The 21,882-nt window shown below is 36.8% G+C and overlaps 1 protein-coding gene across 2 annotated transcripts in view; it reads left to right on the top strand.

Moving 5' to 3' along the window:
- The window catches only part of LOC124165754 (transmembrane protein 114), a 136,830-nt gene extending 118,075 nt beyond the window's left edge, over positions 1–18,755 (top strand). The window contains exons 3-7 of one of the 2 annotated variants that reach the window (XM_046543252.1): positions 10,115–10,225; positions 11,420–11,557; positions 12,085–12,182; positions 16,246–16,411; positions 18,320–18,755. In XM_046543252.1, the coding sequence (XP_046399208.1) occupies positions 10,115–10,225; positions 11,420–11,557; positions 12,085–12,182; positions 16,246–16,411; positions 18,320–18,414 (608 nt within the window). In that variant the 3' untranslated portion in view covers positions 18,415–18,755. Of the gene's footprint in view, positions 1–10,114; positions 10,226–11,419; positions 11,558–12,084; positions 12,183–15,957; positions 16,124–16,245; positions 16,412–18,319 lie in introns of both variants that reach the window. The other variant, XM_046543246.1, reaches the window with a different exon arrangement.
- The last annotated feature ends 3,127 nt before the right edge of the window (positions 18,756–21,882 follow it).

Here is a 21,882-nt window from a genome sequence, read left to right as displayed (position 1 = left end):
TTGAAACATTTATTAAAGCCAAATTTCGCGTATGGTAAGCCATTTTAGCAATTCAATTGGAAATATGAACAAGGAATGTGTATTTTCAGCTCGTGTAATACTAACAGTTACAGCGATTTATCAAGATGAGCACCCGCTTTTAGTTTACCCCAGATCTTCCACTAGCTTATGATCTGCTTGCCCCGTTTTTTGCTGTTTTCTATTTAATTCAGTTTAAACGCAATGCAAACGGCAACGTAACATTCACGGACATTTTTAAATCACTATCCGTTACTAAGAAATTAACCTTTTTAAATTCCTATTAGCACGGAGAAAGCCACTCAAACATATATGGACTTTAATTCTCAATTGAAGCCAGAACGATGAATTCACCAAACTACGGTAAACATAAAATCGACCATAAGAATACAACCGGCTTTACGCATTATTCAGAGCGAAAAGCCATTAAAGCATCGACAATGAAAATAAAACGGTTTCCTTGAGCATGTATCGGATCATTGGGTAGGATGCCCTCAGATTTTAACGCAATAGTTTCCACCTCCTGAACACGATGAGACAATGTCGACTAGACCTAGCTTCTACGTATTTTTATCAGTCGGTGAGTGTTCCAGCTACTTTTTGACCCGATTTGAACTTTGCTTTCAAGAAAATACAGCGATCAGAATCAGAATTACGCGTTATTTGAGCCTCATCGACATAGTAGGTACATCGCGACCTCGAGGTTCAGGTAGCCTCCATAAGACCCTCATTGTTGGGTCTACTACCACAAGCCGGCACAACATTTCAATTACCTAGTTTTAATGGCAATAGGTACCAACGAAATTGAAATTAACATTAATTTTTAGTATTTATAATCATATTTTACTAAAATATAAATCCATGATGATATCATCCATCGAAGTTAACGTTGAGAGAGAAATGAAATGCGCTAGAAGAGGAAAATAATTCCTAAGAAGCTATAATTTTGGGCTATAATTAGCTATAGTAAAATTAAAAATCATTGTTTCGGAGAAATGTTTTTTTTCCAATGAGTAATATCCTGGAGATAATAATTTACTTCCAAATCATTTTTATTAGCAGTACCTTAGATCATTTCCTGTAACATTTATTGCCAAAAATGAGTAACATTTTTCAATGCTGGAGAACCGCACCCAGGAATATTGTCTCATTTTAGAAAGAAGAGGCTCAATGTGTCAATATGAAGCTTATCAACATCCAACTCCATCCATAACCTAAACCAACTGTCAATGAATTATTTCCCATCTTTTGACCGGCAACATTAGCATTTATCTGCACCATATGACTTTAATTTTCAATTTTAAGACTTAAATCGACGCGACTAACCACCTATTATTTTTTAAACGTTAGCCTCACCTTTATAAGCCGAAACGTGAGATAAAATACATGTTTTCATTTGTGTCACAATAACATTCAGAGATTTGGAACGTAACCGCAAAATGCGCTTAATGGGAATTCAGAGTATTTGAGCCATCTTGTGCTGCATTATAAACTTTCAAATAGAAGTCAGACGCTTGAAGCCTCAGAACCTTGAAAAAAGCTTGTGCAAAAAAAAGGCGTCACCGCATGTGCCGCGATACACGCCAAGGCTGCGAGCTCAGTAGCTCACTAGAGGAGGAAATAAGACCTTGGGTGTGACGTCAACTCAATTTCCAACACGCTTTTATTATTCATTAGAAATTATATTTGATAAGAAATCATTTCCTGGTGCACGATTACGTATTCATTAATTACGTACGTAGTAAATAAAACGCTGTTCATTTCTGGAAGCAACGTGACAATTTATTGTCAAAAAATTTCTTTAGAAGAACTTTTACCAAGAATTATCCAAAGGTATTATTTGTGGGATAAATAGATAATGAGGTACCTGACAAAAAACTACAGGAGGGAAATTTTATTCACGTCAAATTTTAAATAAAGATGTATAACATTTTGCAAGTATCTTTATGGTATATTGTTTTCATATAGAAACAAAGGATTTTTTTAAATATTGGTGACATTTAAATTGATTCATTGGAGTGCAATGTCATAATTTTGGAGCCTAAATAAATACTTATAATGGAACCGAAGAGAGAACTAAGAAAAAGCTGACGTCACCAGGATTTTAAATGGAATGTGGTATCATCAGGAAGCCGGTTTCCCGCATAAATTCTTTTATTATCATTTGATGTCAAGGTAGAGATACCATCCCTAACCCCGTGATGAAAAAAACCTCATACGTTTACAGGGCGTAAACAAGTAACGGTTCTTTTCTCCCTAAGAGCATTCATGGAAATTACGCTCGGTAAGCACTGTCAGCAAGTAAGTTGTAGACGGACAGAGAGCGATAAAATCCAAAATGTGAGGAAACCAATGGAGAATGGGTGTTTCCCTTTTCGAATAATTTTTAGTGCCTCGGAAATAAATTGAATAAGTTACCCAACGGCAACCATTTTAATATAAACCATATCCATTAAGAGCAATTCTAGTTATTGACATGGAAGGAATATGAGCGTAAATATATTCATATGAGGAGGATCTGCAAAAGAGTTGGTCGAAGCATATTAAAAACATCCTATTTTCATGTGCACGTCATACCTTACCACTGCACTAAAAATACAGTTAGAAACACAATGTCTTCCTCGCGCGAGAAGATAATTATAAAAAAAACACACACATGCTAAAATTCGCAAGCAAAATATAGTATACTCTGGCATAAAGTTCAATATAGCAACACATGAGAAAGTAGATAGTAACATCTTCTTGGATATATGGATGTATTTCACGAAATTGAACACCTTGAAATGTATGCAAAACTATTTTAAAGTAAAAAAAAAACATTTTCAAACAATTCGTACACTGCGAGGGTAAATCGATATCAAGACTAACATCCCAGCAGATTTTTCCCTTTCGACATCAAGTTGATTATAGGAGCTTTAATTAAATGTTTCCATCACTTTCACCCATGATACTGATGACGAACTGGGTGTCTATTTCTTAATAAACATTTAAAACAGATTGCCAAAAATCTCACCACATTTTCAATCTTCACGATACAATTTTCTTCTAAGCTCGTCTTTATTTCACCGACCTACAGATCCAACGCAAGGTCTACAGTTAGTTTAAAAAATAGAGTAAACTGTTTATGTTTCATTCCTTCGCATATCACGAAAACGGGTATCTCTTCACTTCTCAAACGAGTATCTCCCCAAAGCAATCCAAGTGGGCAAGAGATTCCAATGCGTGCCAAACACTATTTGAACTCTCACACTGGCATTCTGCTTCAAAAGAATTGGCACAAACTGCTGACCTTGGGCGTTATTTACATCAACGCAGACGAACGAGCAGTTCGCAAAACGACGAAAGTATTCTCTAGATTCAGATATTTTGGAAAGAAGGCCTCCAGTTTTCTTCAGAAACAGGTTAGATACATTTTCCTTGGCCATTACATGTACAGGTGCCGGTACAAACAAAATTTAAGTTTTTTTGTGATTCATATTTAAGACCATATAATAAAGATACGTTTTGCGACATTATAATCTCCAAGATTCCTATAATCATCGACTGATTCATTAAATTGCGAAGAAGTAATACAAATGTGCTCTGCTTCCTGAAATAAATACGGGTGACATCCAATGCCATTGCGAAACTGAGGGAAGGGCACATGTAAGAGGTAATAAATGAAACTTTTCATGGAGAAGTGAATTACTTGTTAATTACATCTCATTTCACTGGTGCCCGTGATTGCATGCTTCGGTACTTGTTTCACGCAGTACATACTGAAAGTAGGATTATTAAGACTGTCATTATCTCGTGAAAATTTCTACTTTCACAAATGATGAGAAATCGGCACTACGGGCGAGCCGATACAGAACCCACATAATTGAAAATGTAGCACGTTACACGCCAATACCCACATTCGTTTACCTCACAATAATGCTTCAACGTCCTTCAAATGTTCTATGAATTAAATATGAGGCGATTCACCAGTCGAAACTCACGGCCGCCGGGGAGTTGAGGTGCTGACAACCATTTAAGTCTTACTTAATAGTGCCTCAAATTTACTCTCGCCCGCACATTCCGCGCTATTAAACGGGAAGAATTTTCTTGCGCCGTTACAATTGTATTACCAAAGGCAATATTCCAAAATAAAACGGGAACATACCGAGACAACCTTAAGTGTGGCGTAATTTTAAATTCCTCATGAGCATCTAGTTGACACATTCATTCAGTTCTTAAAGTCGAGGACCTTGATGCGAGTGGACACTAATTTCTGAGATATAAAACGTTCCGCTACATGCCAAATATTCAGTAACATTTTATGAATGCAACAATTACATGTTTCTTCTTATTCTCGTATCGGCAGCCAAAATTCAGCTTAAGAGGTTACATCATTTTTTTAATGGAAGCTCACATTTCTAAGAATTTTAATTATTTTCTTAGCATATTAATTTTTTGGCTTGCGTCATTGTTCTTGCAATAATACCATTTTCGCTCTATTGGCATAAACATAAAATAATAATCCCTCTTTTCCTTTAGTGATCAGCGTCCGACTCATAGTTATAGGGTATACTTTATCACCCAATTTACTTCGATAATCTCTTCGCAAAGTATTATTCCTTTTCAAGACGTGATCCCAGCTACGCTGCAAGCATAGGCTGTTCAATGGAATGCGGGAGTTCCATAAAGAAACTAAATTGGCTTCACACTCAGAAGAATGAGACACTATGACAAATGTTAGATCCTCGCGACTGCAAGCAAGAAATACGCCTCAACATAAGTGGGATGCTTAGCCATTCGGTTGAACCCCTTGCACCAACAAAATACTCATTATTATGGCTCGGCAAGACGTAATGGCCGCTGATGGGCAAAACTGGCAATGTTCGGATGCAATTAAGCCACGACTGCGAGGCGACCCCTAACATGCCGACGGCACAGAGGGAGGCAGGCAGGAGGGGATTGGCGAGCTGACGGTGGCCGAGGAACGCTCGGTCAAGAAACGGTACTCGAGAAATGGTTGAGAGGGGAGGACGGAGGTGAGGAAAAGAATCGGGAGGGGGAGGGATGAGCCAACCTGTTGCCTCCGCCGCGCGTCGTCTGCGACAGGAGAGGGAAAGGGACGAAGGGGAGGAAGATGAGGAACTATTTGGGCTGCGATTGAAGAGGATGGCGTAATCGAAGGTGGGAAGCGGATAATAATTAGGTAGCGAGCGAGAATAAAATGGAGAATTTGAAAAGTCGTCTCTGTAACGTCACGCCAGGATTCGATTATTACACCGACAGGGTGATGATAAGACTCTATTATATAATATGATTATAGAGTAATTATTCACGGGATAAAAAAAAGTAACTTATACCACTTATTTTTAAAAAATAAGTGGTATAAGTTACTTTTTAAAAAATAAGTGGTATAAGTAAGTGTCTGATATCCAGGAAACTTATAATGGAATACCACAAAGTAAAGCAAGAGTTAGTGAACTTTGTTCGTGAAGCAAGCACGGCTACCCAAGTAAAGTTATACAGAAAGTTATCCATCAAGAAACGGATTTTTAAAAAGTGGTATAAGTAATTGTCTGATATCCAGGAAACTTATTCACGGGATTCCCACCAAGGCATTGAGTGAGACTCAACCCTCTGCGGACGATGGCGGAGAAAGCCATTGAAACGTCGCGACGCGTCGGCTCTAGTAGAACAGCTCACCAGGTGGGAATCCCGTGAGGAACTTATCCATATCGTGCGCCCAGGAAAGCACTGAGTCTTGTAATATGATTATAATTAAAACAAACGTAAAAATAATACTGCATAGGAATTATGAGAGGATGGAGAACGAGAGCTTAAAATAATACTAACGTTTGATTAGTACTCCGAATACTTTAAGCACACAGAGGCAGTTAAAATAAAAATTAAATCACGTGGCTCTAGGATACTTTCAAGAGTTTCGAGTGCTCCAAGTATAGAAGTTGGGTAAAATAAACATCGCTGAAACTTGAGTTGATATCCAAGGCCGGATCTAGAATTTTTCAGGGGGGGAGCACAAGGGCCTGACAGGCAAACGGTCTTCTTATATTTGAGATTAAAAACAATATAAAAAATTACTATTCAAGATATCCTCTTCATTTTAATAGGAAAGTTATTAATTTAAAATTAAATAATGAAGGCTCCGTAATATACGAAACAAAACGAACCTAATGATATCCGTTGTAAATATGTTGTACATTTTTTTAAGCGTCTGGGGGGGGGGCACGTCCCCCCATACCCCCCTAAATCCTCCTATGTTAACATCTCAAAAATCAACGGAGAAATGCAAGTGAAAGAGCATTAAGATTCGACTACGTTGACGGGGCCAAAGCGATGTTGGATGCTATACGCCCAATGAGCATTATTTGACATCAATTCGTCGTCTAAGTTTCCACAAAACATTTGCAAGGGTAATACGCATCTTCACATAAATTCATTTGGTAGGTATCAACAACCGTGATAAACTGCTGTCAACATTGCAGTCAGCTGTAGTTTTGCTTTCCATTAGTCGACACAAACGCTGTCCTTACAACCATCTGAAATAAATATTTGCATAGGTTTTAAACATCAAAATATTAATTGATTTTGCAATTTAAATTATAAAAAATAAACAGATTTTAATTCTGAGGGTTGTAGCAGTCGCAGAGGGTTATATTTGTATATAACATTTTTTCTGAACCTAGAATCACTACCGCCAAGCGCTACAAATCCATGTGGATGCTGCATTAATGCCACGTATAACGTGGCATGGAACGTACCTCACGGGCGCGCCTTTTCCTCCTCGAATCTTCGCAGAAGCGTTTCCCACTGAGGTAATTTCTAGGAAGGTGACTGCCCGCTCAGTTCTCAAGTCCCTCCCTCTCTCTCTGCGCTTGTAATTATCTTTCAGAAGATCGCTGCCGCTGTGAGTCGTCTCTCAGCGAAATGTCCCAGAATCCAGAGACAAGTAGGTCGTGGACGCTGACTGACACAGAAATCGAAATTTCATAATCAACCGATCGATCATCATAATTATTAGTCCTAGAAAGTCGAAAAGTATGCGCCTTTATTTCAAATGAAAGTTATTTAGTAAAGAGTAGCATATGCAGCCAGTATCTCAGGTCTCTTCAATCAATTATAAGTAGGTGAAATGATCTGAAATGCGGACAAGGAATTCCCTTTGTCACAAATGTCACAGCCATAATTTAATATCGCATTACAATTTTAAAGTACTACCTTGCCTCTTAGGATTACTGAGAATATTTACCATGTACAAACTACCCAATACGATTATACAAAACTACAATACCCATAACGATTAACAGCATGATTGCTACCTCAATCCTATACCTTTTGATAAATGAAGTATTTACATTCCAAATATATTTTTATAACTGATAACTTCAGGCTTTACTTTTTGAAACCTCTCCATATTGGAAGTAAAAAAATAAAACTTTGTAAGGTTCACTATTATTTTAATATGGGCACGACTCGGGTTTCGTAACGTGGTTACATCTTCAGATGTAAGATCAGTCACCTGAAGATGTAACCACGTTACGAAACCCGGGTCGTGCTTCATATTCGTGGACGCTGACTGACACAGAAATCGAAATTTCATTATCAACCGATCGATCATCATAATTATTAGTCCTAGAAAGTCGAAAAGTATGTGCCTTTATTTCAAATGAAAGTAAAGAGTAACATGTATAGCCAGTAGCTCGACCCGGGTTTCGTAACGTGGTTACATCTTCAGGTGACTGATCTTACATCTGAAGATGTAACCACGTTACGAAACCCGAGTCGTGCCCATATTAAAATAATAGTGAACCTTACAAATTTTAATTTTTTTACTTCCAAATATATTTTTATTCGTCGGACTGGTTTCAACGCTTAGGTACGTGTCGCTAACCAGGGGACTAAGAGGTTAGATATAGATATGCATACAATTGAAGTCATCTAATTAGTCACCAGTAAAGGTGGATCACGAATAGGAAAGGACGTACACTGTCGCTGACCATGTTAGACTACTCCCATGCTAAATTTGTTAGTACCCTCGATGATAGCATGACCTATACACCGAACCCTGGCGGGAAAGTAAAAATTGTTGAGGATTATTTTAAGTAATTATTAACATTAAGTAATTATTTTACAGTCATGAGTATTGGTATATATGCCTATATCTAATCTTAAGATCAATAATACGGAACAACAATCAAGTGACGTGAAAAATGTTCCGGGGGGCTACAGCTCCTGGAGATCGGAATGCCGTGCGCACCTGTTCCGCTCATCTCCGTTGCAAGCGAGTCGAAAATGGAAATGAGTCCACGACCCGCCAGCATTCGACGTGAGGTCATCCGGGGGGACCGCGTGTCCCTGGTGAGACACGTCCCGGCATTCGCGCATTGAACTCCCTGCCTACTTGAACGAGCCCTCGCACAATGAACGCGTCTTCAAATGGCTTGGGTGCGTAGACCCCGGCCTTGTAGGGCATGCGGGTGCCTCACCTTATGTATCATATCCTGCCCACTTCCGCTGCCAGCACCTCTTGCCACCTTACCGGCCGCCACCATACCCGCGTCGCCGTCACCCCTCAAGACCACACGGTCGCCTTTTTCTGTGGTCACGAACGCAGGATGCCATCGGGGGCGATGTGGCCGACGCGGCGAGACGTCAACACACGACTGCCCCCAGGGGGCGTCAGCTCTTCCACGGAACAGTGACAATGTTTGCTTTTCGTGGGAATCGAAGAGAAGCCGATAGGAATGGACCACGGCTTAACGACACACTCTACGGAAGGAGTTGCTGCAATTGAAAGCCCCTCTACACATGGGCGTACCCAGCGAGGGTACGATACGGGGAGGGTAGAAGCAAAAATCGCGAAGTCCTTAAGCAAAATCAGTACTGAATTGAAACTTAAGCATTCAACAAATTTTCTTTAAACCCACGAAAAATGATATGTATTATTATAAGATATGTATCTAAAATAAAACTATTTTTTCAAGGAAATAATCTCATAAACTAATGTCACAACTTGGTTTGCCCCCCCTAAACCATGGCTTCCCCCCCCCCCCTAGTTATGATCCTGGGTACGCCCTTGCCTCTACAAAACACTCAAAGAGGGATTGGGCCAGTGGCGGTTTAAGGGGGTGTCACAGGGTTCATGACTCCCCCAAATTTTATCAAACATTTAAAATTTTTATTATTAAAAGTTTTTGTATCCTTAAATGTCTCAAATTGCTCAATTTAATCTGTTTTTAAGAATGAAAACGAAATATTAGGTTCCAAAATGCGTAAAAAATAGGTATTTAAAAAATTTTACTCAGGAGAATGACCCTCTCTCCTGGAGGATATTCCACACTCTCCAGACCCAGGTCATGACCCCCACCCCCAAATTTGATACTGAATCTGCCCCTGCACTGAAGGTCCTTAAATCTTGAGAAGGAAAAAAATTCCAGTAGCGAGGCTCAAAAGCATGAGAGTGCATTTTATGGGGGATATAATTTGAAAAGGATACACTTGACCAAATCTCCAAAATTTTGGAGGAGGTTTGAACTTCTTGACCCCTCACTATCAAGTCTCATCAGCTACAGATTTGGTCACCAGCAACAAGCTTTTTTGAAATGAAGCCCTTTGGCCCCAACTGACCAAGTAAAATAGTTATGTCACACTGTCTTCTCAAGAAAGAATTTTCTTACCAAAAACAGTTTTATCTCACAGTATGTTAAGGCATGAAAGAAACCAGGTTGACAAAATACATATTTTCAAGGAAATTCCAAATACTATACAAAGAATTTAATATGTATCTCCTAATTTTCTTCCACGTTTTTTCAGAGAATTGACATTTTCCTAGGTAAAAAATTTATTTTAAAATTCCTTTCCAAATTATCGCTTTCCAAAATTAAACTTTTGAAACCTTCATGACGTGAAAAGCATGGTAAATACTTTTAAAAATAGATACCAGCATGTAAGCTATGGAATGTGACAAAATGAACTTTTTCAGTGGAAACTTACCACGTTTTGGAAAACTCTATCCTTAGCTTTTATTTTTTATTGTTATCTAATACATGTAGTTGGTTCCGATATTCTGACGTCTTATATTATTTTTTTCTTTCCCTTTCAGTTCCTCTCTACTTGAGTCCAGTTGAGACACACTGCATGAATATTGATTACTTCATTCCTGATGTGGACAACCAGACCAAGCAGTTCTCTGAGGATGCAATGACTAGATTGCGTGAGTTTAACATAATCAGTTCAAGTTATGCACACTTAATCACATCATAACATATGCTTAATCCCAAGAATATTGAAACCATGGCATTCAAACTATTACAGTCATAAAAATATAAAAATGAGGTTAATTTGTAAATACATTAGCAAATTTATGTTAGTGTTGGTTCTATTACTTATGATTTTATAATGAAATATTTCTAAAATAGTTAATTTTTTAGGCAATCTCAAGTTTTTTTAAGGTTCTTTAGGAAATTTAATACATAACAATAAATTTAAATACTACTAACTACATGTCATTATTAGACAATATGAACTGTTCAAAGCAATGCTAAAGTAGATATGCTTTTTAACTTCCAACTTACAAAATTGATAATTTCAAATATGTACATTTGGAGAAGAAGAATTTGTACAACTAAAATGCAGCAAAATAAGTAAAAACTTACAAAATTTCATGAGAGGCTTTGCCACACAAAATGCTAAAACATATACAGAATTTTTATTGTTTACAGAATTAATATTTCACTAGAATTTCACTAGATTTTCAAGAAATGAAAAATTATTAAGAAATAAAATTTAAATAAATTATAATATTAATTATCAGTGCTTTCTAGCTGAGAAAATATTCTGGAATGATAATTTTGTAAATTTTTTCTCCCTTACGAAAGAAATATTTGAGATATAGCATTGATTTAAATTTTGGAGCACCTAAATTGAATTAATAACCTATGAATATACTCAAATCTAACTTTGCATAAGTTTCTGATGCCCTTACTAATTAATTATATATTATAAAATTACACCATGATAACTATAATTATTACGAGGTGCTTTCATCAGTCAAAGAATAAGAATTTCAAAAATATTCTATGAAGCAAGTTAAGATGAGGGGAATCACAGCTATTGTTAAAATCACTGAGTAGGGATTAGAGTAGTAACTTTTCCCCAAAATGATAGCCCCATACACTGTCTTGGCACCAGCCAGAAACAACCATGAATTAATACCCAATTATGTTTTGAATCTTATATACGAAAGACCTAATCTCACCTTTTTATGGTGTTTTTTCTGTTAATTGAGACAGAATACCTTGGAAAGAACTATTTTTGAACCCAAAACATTTTTGATGTTAGGTAGTGTATTCTTTTAGGCAGATGACAAAGTGTGTGATTTTAAAAAAATGTGTACTTTTTTTTACAGACATGGGGCGTTCCATGATAGCTCTCTTCATACTCGCATTCTTCACAGTGTTCATAGCCTTTTGGACAGGAGTTGCTGGATGCTGGAGACGATCACCAGGAAACATAACGGCAACAGCAATTCTAATGCTATTCTCATGTAAGTTTTGAAGTTATACATGTTCACACTTCATTGCATCACTTTTCTTTCAGTAGTCTTCTAAAGGCTATATGGATGCTTGATCATTATCGACTCTGCCTGAGATCTTATGCAATTAAAGGTTATACACTGCAATTTACTTAGTAATTTACATGACAGTTATGCATTCAAAGTAAATCTGAGTGATCAGTGAAGCATAGCCCCTCCAAAAAATATAATAGACATAGGGCTTCCATCTTCCTTAAGTTTTCCAGGATATGGAGGAAAATTTACCAAATATACCGGATTTTTTGAAAATCATTAGCTCTCATAACTGAGAAGGAACAGTATAAATTAGATATTCCGATAATAATTCTACACAGAAGTATGTATTTGACTTTGAGAAAAAATCATATGGGAGGAAATACTATTTCCATATATGTACTACATAAAAATACTAAATGTTTCATTTACGTTCATGGAAACCCTTTGAGTAATCACATAATGATGATTTAATATCATAAATTGGTCTAAATTTCACTTTTCAGGTCTCTTAACTGCTGGAGGTATGGGGTTATGGCACGGTGTGGAATACTATGAAAAGGAAAAGGTTATCGGAGAGGAATTCTATCAGCAATGGGACAATGTAAGTAGTCAAAAAGGTTGAAAAAAGTCTAAGTTTGTATGAATCTAAGATTAATTGTGTGTTATAATATTCAAAGAGTGAAAAAATGTAAACCTGAGAGAAGCGTCATAGGATATGCCTTGAGAAAAATAATGAAATTACCTCCCAAATGATAAAATAAAGAGGTTTCCAGATGTAAATTAATACATGGCCAAATGATCAATTATAAAAATATATCCTTGAAAAGGATTTGCAGTCATATTTATAACTTTTGAGGACCTGCGTAAGCTGTAAGCTGAGCCCATCAAAAATCACATACATAGAGTGCTCCATATATGTAGTTCTTGATATGGATTCAAAAAATATTTTCCATTACTTGATGCTAAAAATCTGTTTCTGTGGTAGCTAAAAGGGTTTCTAAACTACTGCAATGAGTTTTCTAAAATTAACATGATATACCAATATAGAAACTCTAATTATAAAACCAGAGCAAAGATGATTATAGATAGAACATGTATTTCTGATGCATAGAAATTGAATTGCAACCTCTAAATGATGTTGACTGCTGTGTAGATAAAATGGGCATCTGAGACATGTGGACTCACTTATTTCTTTATGCTTTCTCCGATTTTCAACCGATTAAAATATACTCTGGGGATATCTAAGAATACATTCTCTATAATAATCATCTTTATGTCGCTATGTATTATAGAGAGGCCAATGAGCACTTAATACAATAGGTAAAATTTTCTCATCTTGGAGAAAATTTCATTCTCATGGTAACATACTAATTTTACTTGTCTCTGGAGAAAAAATATTCACAATCATGCGTTAAACTACCCACCTTTTAGGAAAAAAAATTATTTTTGGAATGAGCCCAGTAACATGGCACACACAAATGCCAATGGAAGTGCTTACGGGTAAGCCTGCCGTCAGATGATATGCCCTACTTGCTTCACCATCCTACATCACACCATTATGATACCTCCACTGCATGAATGCTCAAAAATCGCCCACCGAATCAAATCCGCTAATCTAGTACTACTGTAAGGGCTCTCTAGGTGAGTGGATTTGATTCGGTGGGCGATTGTTGAGCGTTTATTCAGTGGAGATATCAAGTACCTTCCAGAATTCTCTCATCAGTTTGCAAGAGAATTATTCTAAACAGACTGTATTATTTCATGTCCCCTTTTCTATCCCCCTGCCAACACGGCTTTCTCCCTGGGCGATCATGCTTAACTAATTTGTCAGTTTTCCAACACCATGCTGTTGCCTCAATATCTAAGAAAGCCCAACTTGATGCAGTATTTCTTGACTTCTCGAAGGCTTTTGATTCCCTCAACCATAGTCTCCTCCTTCATAAAATAAGTAATAGATTTAATATCCATGGCAATTTTTTCAGCCTCTTGTCTAGCTTTATTAGTGACAAAAACCAGCACGTCATTCTTTCTGGCGTCTCATCTAGTTGGTCTCCTGTAACATCAGGAGTTCCCCAAGGCAGTGTTCTAGGACCATATCTATTTAATTTATACATTGACGACTTAGCCTCCCTTATTCCCACATCACAAGCCCACATGCTGTTTTACGCTGACAACTGCAAAGTTTTCAAAACCATCCACATTCCCTCTGACTGCCACGAACTGCAAAACGCTTTTAATACCATTTCACTCTGGTGTCTTACCTGGGAACTAAAGCTCAATGAGCATAAGTGCAATACCATGTCCATCAACCTAAAAAAATTCCCCCTTAACTTCAATTACACTATAAACTCAATACCCATGAATCGCAAGTCGTCAGTGAAGGATCTTGGCGTACTAATTGATACAAAACTCCGAGCACATAGAAACAGCGAAGTCTAAGGCCATGTCCCTTTTAGGCCTACTATACAGATACTCAGAAATTAAAGATCCACAAGCTCTTCGTTGCTACTTTTTGACAATTGTCCTTCCTGTGATAGCCCATTGCTCTCCTATTTGGGCGATGTCGGCTCCGTCCAATCTCTCTGCCTCTTAAATCTCTAACTAACATTTTCTCAAGTATAGTAAAATATAGAGTACCTCACATGTGTAATATGCCCACTAACACCATTCCAACTTCTCTCTCCATTCACAATCTTCCTTCTGTACGCCTTAAAAGAGACCTTAAATTTATCTACAATATCCTCAACTCAATCACAGACTGTCCTGAACTCCTTTCTTATCTTAATTTCCGAGTACCCTCCCGCCCTACCTGCACCCACTCACTGCTCCACACACCAGTTCCCAGATTATCACTCATTCAGCGCTCACTTTTTTCCGCCTTCCCTCACTTCTTAATTCCCTTCCTCGAGTATTGATCCGCGAGTCTTTACTAACCTGGCTCTATCTTACCTCTCTGAACATCAATAACAACACTTCCCATTTCTTACCACTGCTACAATTTTCTTTAGCTTTATATACTTGTGTTCTTTAATTTCGCGGTTTGATTCTCGTTATATTTTATGTACTTGATTTTCGGCTCATTTTAGGTTGATATGACTCCCATAACATCATATGTACTTCGTTTCTTGTTATATATTATTTATTATCTTGTTATTGTGCCACTGCAAATTGGCATTAATTGCTGTATGTGGGCTTTTGAAATAAATAAATAAAATAAGTGAGAATTAAGGGAGCCCTTTCCCATGGACAACCCAGATTGCAAGATTGTGAATACAAAGAAATTATACTTCTTGCCTTTCAGCTCTAATTATGCATAGTCTGCCATTTATACTCCATTGAGTAAACAAAATATATGCAACTGCATAAATAATTTATAACCAAGAAATTTTTAACCCTAATAATTTTATACAATGGCAATAACGATAAAATTTGTTAAAACATGGTGAGACCAGGCACGTAGCCAGGAGGGTTGCTTTAGTGGCTTCAGCCTCCCTTTTTAGGCAATACCAGTTTTCTCAATCTCAAAACTTTTTCCCCTGTGGCAGCTACCCGCTATTTATCAGCTCAGGAGACCACAAGCCAAATGGCACATTTAATCCTCTGATCCTCCATTTCAAATACATTTAGTTACATTTTACGTCTGCCAATAATCAACAGTAAATTTGACTTAGACTATTTTACAAACAAAATATATAGCTGAAATGCATGGTTTTTAATTTAGTGCAAAATTGACAACAAATATCAGTACCTATAGAATACCTGCATGCAACCCAAGTTCCCTCAAAGCAAATTTCTGGCTATATGCCTGAGTGAGACATACTTATCATCAGATGGATGAAAGGGCAACCAATTCACAATAATTTTCTTATTTAATGAAGGGGTTAAAACATAAATTTATCACTTAACAGCTACAAAATGCCAGAATTTCCAACTCTTAATGATTCAAACATATTTTCTTAGGCCATATCTAAAATTCATAACCTATATGAGGATAATGCTCATTAAATTTCATTAATTCATTTAACGTTCAGAAAAAATACTATAGAAAAGGCATTTCCTGAAATCAATAATTTTGCTATAATAAATCTTTAAAATGGTAATTATAACAAAATAAATATATGAGGAACAATTTTGATTAATCTACTCACATTCGTACCTTTTACATGTGTCTTGTTTATTTCATTCCATAGAATGAGAGCTTTCAGGTAAAAGTAGGGGTCTTTTAAATAAATAAAAAAATAAATGTTGTACCTCTCCTCTAATTCATTTCCTTCCATATCCATATCAGTATGCAGTTTTGAAGCAATTGCATGATTGCTTTTCAAGGGTCCCATGTGGAGTTTCAGAGATGGAAAAAATTGAGCTTTGAATTACAGGTTCTTCGTGACAATGCCACAAGTTGGTATGGGTGGTCTTACATCCTTGGCTGGCTTAGTGTCGGATTTAGTCTCATCTCATCCACCTTGTTCTTTGGTGCAACATACTGCCTTCGATCTGAAAAGGAGGAGGAAACTGCCAAGAATGTGCAATACATCATGCCCAGTGAGAATAAAAATTATTGGTTTAAAAGGAAACTAAACCCGCAACCTGGATGCAGCTCATTATCACCCTCACACTAACAATAACTGGTTCCATTATCCCATCTTATATCTCTGTTTTTACAGGTGCTGCGTGACAACACCGACATAACATATGATTGGTCATACATAATCGCTTGGATCGGTGTGGGCTGGGCACTAGTATCTGCAATAATGTTTTCTGCAGCTGCCATCTGCTTAAGAAATGAGAGAGAAAAGGAGGAGGCTATGAACATGCAATATATGATGCCGGGTAAGCCCTTTCTGAGGGATTTTCAGCGAGAAAACATACGCACACCTCCTTTTCTCAAAACAGCACAATCTTACTCTCAATTATCTGCATATTCGATAGCTGTCACATCTTTACTCTTAATTTCAAAATGACTTATCTGGATGCAGTGTTTCAAAACTGGCACCCACCGAGGGATTACATGAAATCTTTCGCAAATCGAAGCATCGAGGCTCGAAAAAATTCACAAACAAACTGCTCTCAACAGAAAGAGTAAGATTTATTGGCAGGGCAGAATAATGGAGCTATGGATTATTGGTGGAATTAGTTTAGTGCTTAAGTGTAGCTGCTTTTATTATAATAACTGGGGGTTGTAAATCCTTTGGTTGAATGGTTCAGGAAACTGACACTTAACATTTTAGCTGGGTTATTGCCTCATTAATTTTATCTATGATGAATTTGGTCATAATCATCAACTACATCTACCATCTATTTCTTAATTTTGACAATGTACTCATTAAATATGATTAAGAATAATACTACAATGGCATTTGGAATTAGACCTCAACTCCACAAAAATGAACAAAAATTAATTTTCACTGAAAAAGCGTATCTGCTAGATTAAGAGATACATATATGAAGGTTAATTTAATGGAAAATTAGACCCTTGACCTGAATTCATTTAGCTTCCATTTAAACTGGCTGATATTTCTGCTGCCAGAGCGTGAATAAATAGAAAAAGTAACCCTTCATTAACATATTGAGAGCAATCCACCTATTATCCAGTCAATAATAATGTTAACATACATCATACTGTTTTGCCAACTTAGTAACTTTTCCCCCTTCATTCAATGATGGGTTATTAAGCATTAAATGTGGATTACTTATTTCTGAAGAGAAGTACCCAATAATTTGTAACCAATTTTGGAGGTATGAGTAACAATTAAGCAACAATTTTTTTAATATAGCCTCTTTAAGAGGAGGTACCATAGAACAGTTTTCTATCTGCTGCAGACTATCAGAACTTCCTCACATTAATTGCAATGAGAAAAAAATCCCCTAGATCGCGAATCAAACCATGGACCTACGGCTTTCCAAGCCACAATGTTATCCAGGTCCTTTTATGCCCATGGAAATTTTACCAAGTTTTAATTCCTGGCCCAGGAGCATTTTTTTTTCATGGCAATTAATGTGAATTTCAATACTGTTCATGTGGCATGTTTGTCCTAAATTAAAATTTTCATTCTTTAATAACAGCTGTGAATAAAATTCAAATTTGATGTGGAGTGAATAGACCTATTTGTAGTTTCTTTTAATTTATAATACCACAGGTATCATGCATATTCAATCTCGGAAACAAAGAATAAAAGAATGCATGGCCACTCATTCAAATTTGAAAATAAGAGTTAGCAATTTAGTTAGACATCTTCCTATGAACATAATACACTCTTCTCTGGAGAAACATTTACATTACCAATTAATTATATAATAAGTACTAATATACTCAATGCTTCAATTTCAACTTCATAACAATAGTTTGAGGTGCTGGTTGGAATTTGGGTTTTAACACTGAAGGTTATAATGTGTGACAGCAACATTTCGTTTCACCTATAGTACAAGTACTGTGTCAGCTCTTGCTCCAAAATCTTTATATGGGCTTTAAACAAGAGTAGCTTCATCAGCCTGAGCCAAAAATTTGACTCTTCAATAATATCAAAGAGAATGACGATTGATTAAATATTAAATCCAGAAAGTTGATTACACAAGATTTGAAAGTTTTCAAGATTTTGCATTTAAGAAACTAAGAAATTATTCAAATACTAAATAATGCACTCAGCAACAGTATTGAAAAATCTCAATCGGTAAGATTCGAATCCATTTGCATTTGCAAGTATTTACAAGAACTAATAGATATTAACTATCCATTTCCAGTGCACCCACAAAAGCAGCAGTATGCATATGGTTACAGCTATGCCTACCCAGGACCTTATTACCATGGCTCACAGTATGGACCTTACAATTACTAGAGAAAAAAAGAACTTCCAACAGAGACCAATTTTAATAAAAGGAATCATGTAAACCCTATGCATTAGGGTTTCACGTGGTCACAATATAATGCTTTCTGTTGAAATATGACAGAAATGATGATCTAGTGATGAATCAGAGCTATATGAACACCTATTAAATGATTCATTGCAGCAAAATATCTTGGTTGCATATCAAACCTCCATGAATAACAATTTTTTTTACATATTCAAGTGCTTGTATATAAATACCTCCTTATTGAGGTTTTATGAAAGATGTTTTCATTTTGTACATAGCTCATTCATGAAAATAAAATTCTAACTTTAACCAGACCTATGAACAACGAGGAGAGAAAAATATTTTACACACCCAAGAAAAGTGTTCGTGAATGAACAATGGTTATTTTTATCTCCAATTGTGTTCTCCCATAATAATTAAGAAACATTCAATTACTTGTGTGCATGGAAGAGATGAGAGAAGTGCAGCGTGTGAGTGAGATACTAATATGTACTCTGTGTAATTATAGCATGGAAAGTTGTGCTTTCTACATGCACAAAAAATTTAATTATAAAGAAAAATATTTTAACTGAAGGTCTGGATATTGTACTTTTTAAATTACAATAAATTCTTTTATAAAAGTTTTGAAGTATTTATTTATACCTCTACCATCAAGTGTTGGAATAAATTCATGTTGCATAAAAGTGCTGTTATATTTGCAAAAAAAAAACAGAATACAGCTGATGTCGTGTCTGTATAAGTCCGAGACTTTTCATCTGCACACATCAGGAGGGGAAGGATACAGGAAGGAAAAAGGGATAGGAGGCGCTGCATCGATGAGAGCCCGACGATGCCTCCAGGGAGAGGATAGGGATGGAAGGGAGGGGTAGATATGGAACCCCACACTGTCATCATGTGGCGACAAGAGCCACTGTTAGGAAAACCATGATTTGCTGTTCCTACAGAAATGGAAGAACATTCTATAAGTAAAAATATTCCACAGATTTTTCTGTAGATATTAAGACAGTAATTTTTTAACCTAAATTACAAGACTTAAAATAAAAGGAGAAATTGTTACAAATCACCTTTACCAATGATCATTTTGTGATGACCAATAATAGAAAAATTGAATATTTAAGAAGCTTCTTGTCTTCAAGATGATATAATCATCACATATTAGTCCATTTATAAATTCCCTAATTGGATCAAATAGCATACATGTCAGTGGGAAACTACAGGAAAAACATAACAGTTTATTGAACCCTATCCATCATTCTTACACTCCCTCTGCCCTACTCATTATTATGACAAGAACTTTTTCCTAAAAGGGATGACTTGCAATGTCAGAAATGGGCTCAGACCAACCCTCCCATAGTCTATCAGGCTACACACTTTACAAAACACATGCCCTTTCATTCACTTTTCATTATACATAATATTGTAATAAAATTCAAGCTTATTGCTACATGCAAGGGTGGATCCAGGATTTTTTCTGAGGAAGGGGGGGTCTGACAGGCAAATGGACTTCTCTAACAACATACAACAATTACTGTACAAATTATTCTCTTTATTTTATTATCAAATCTATTAATATGAAATTAAATGAAAGAGGCTGCATAATACACAAAACTAAATGAATGTAATTATAACCGTATTAAAAATCTTGTGTATTTTTTAAGTGTCTGGGGAGGGCATAGGCTCCTCTGTCGTCCCCCTGGTTGCCGGCCAGGTGCTCTTCCAGTTGCGCTACCAGGACGATTAGATTTACCATGATTTCGGCGGGGGTTTATACAAAGAAAACTCCCTTTGCCATGGCCCACAAGAGTAACCAATAGATGGCACTGGGCCAGCTCACCACTCACCAACAGAAGGAATGGACGAGGACACAAGGATTAAAGGAAAGATACACACGATAGCAGCAAAGAGACAGGAACATGCTTTTTGGGGCATGCATATATATATATATATATATTGTAATGGTTCAAACATCATTATGCTATGCCATCTTAATTTTAACAAAACTCGAGTGTTATCATATATGCTCATAACATGGGCAAAGTACGCCATTCGCCCAGTTGTGTAGAAATAACAGTCGTGCCCGCTAGAGGGTTAAAAGCAACAATTACACCAAATGTGTCTTGTGCCCGCCGCTTCCCAATATCTTCCGTAGCCCTTCCAATATAATAACAAGAGACCTGCCCACCAACAAATGTCATTTCTTCGAAAAAAGCCACTGTTATAGCCCCCAGTTAATCTTTCGGTATGTTTTTGAGGAGAGTGGAGCCTTCACTTCTCCGCATTGGAAATGACATTGCTTAAATACCTAAACGCCATTATGATGATAAAAAATAGTCTCATGTCTATGCTTGTCGCAATTAAAATTAATGAAAAAGTTGACGCCGTATGATAACAATCAAGACAACAAAACATAGTCACCACAAAGCCCCGAACCCTGGTCCCCCGCGTGGTAGCCTTAAACGCTACTACTACCCCACCTGACCAGTCTGCTGAGTCGTGCAATATTATGAAACTATTCGTGGCTTATGAAAAGTACCACATGAAAATTAATTAATTACAGCCAAACTAAGGCCCATTCAAGGGAACCACTACTAGTTTAGGGATGTGTTTACCATTCCAAAGGCCATAAAAAATACGGCATTGAAACAGGCGGAGCAAGGTTTGTGATCTCCCCTTGTAAGTCGGTAGGTATTTAAAGGAAGTGACAAAAATCTATTGCCATTTACACCTTGAGAGCAGTATAAGGAAAGAAGGGTGGAGAGTAACCCAGAGTTAGCATAGAAAAGTACGTACCTGTTATCACTAACAAGGACAAAGTAAGTGGCCTACAAATTACACTGGTAACTAGCCAGCGATGGAAATTATTTTGTGGGGAGAACACATGTGATATGGAAAAATACTTAGAGGTGAGTCTAAATCTATTCACATCTGTATTTCTTTGAAACTATGCATGGGTCAAAAATGTTTAGATGGTGATATTGTTTTTTGGCTATCATTCTCAGGCACGAATGAAATGCTAATCATGTCTTAAGTCACCAAAACTTAAATGTCACCAAATGAGCAAGTTAGGAGGAGTGAAGAAAGCTAGCTGGAATCCAAGTTAGTTATTTGAGAGAATTTTACACCTATTTAATGATAATAGGGAAAAGGGTACAGAAGAATGATGAAGATCAAATGGATCGACCGAGTTAGTTAGCAACGAGGAAGTCCTAAGAGGAGTAGGAGAGAAGAGAAGCTTCATGAGAACCTAAACAAGAAGACGGAACAACCTTATAGGCCACAAGAATGGAAAAGGAAGACCTCAAACAAAATATATGGAACAAGTAAAGATGGATGTGAAAGAGAAGAAATACATAGGTGTGAAAATATTAGCTGATAGGAGAACTGAGTGGAGAGCTGCGTCAAACCAATCCTAGGATTGTTGACCAGTGATGATGATGATGAGGGAAAAGGGT

The sequence above is a fragment of the Ischnura elegans genome, chromosome 1 (genome assembly GCF_921293095.1).
Source record: "Ischnura elegans chromosome 1, ioIscEleg1.1, whole genome shotgun sequence".
NCBI lineage: Eukaryota > Metazoa > Arthropoda > Insecta > Odonata > Coenagrionidae > Ischnura > Ischnura elegans.
The sequence above is the reverse complement of the archived record's forward strand: the minus strand, read 5'-3'. Positions and strand labels throughout refer to the sequence as shown.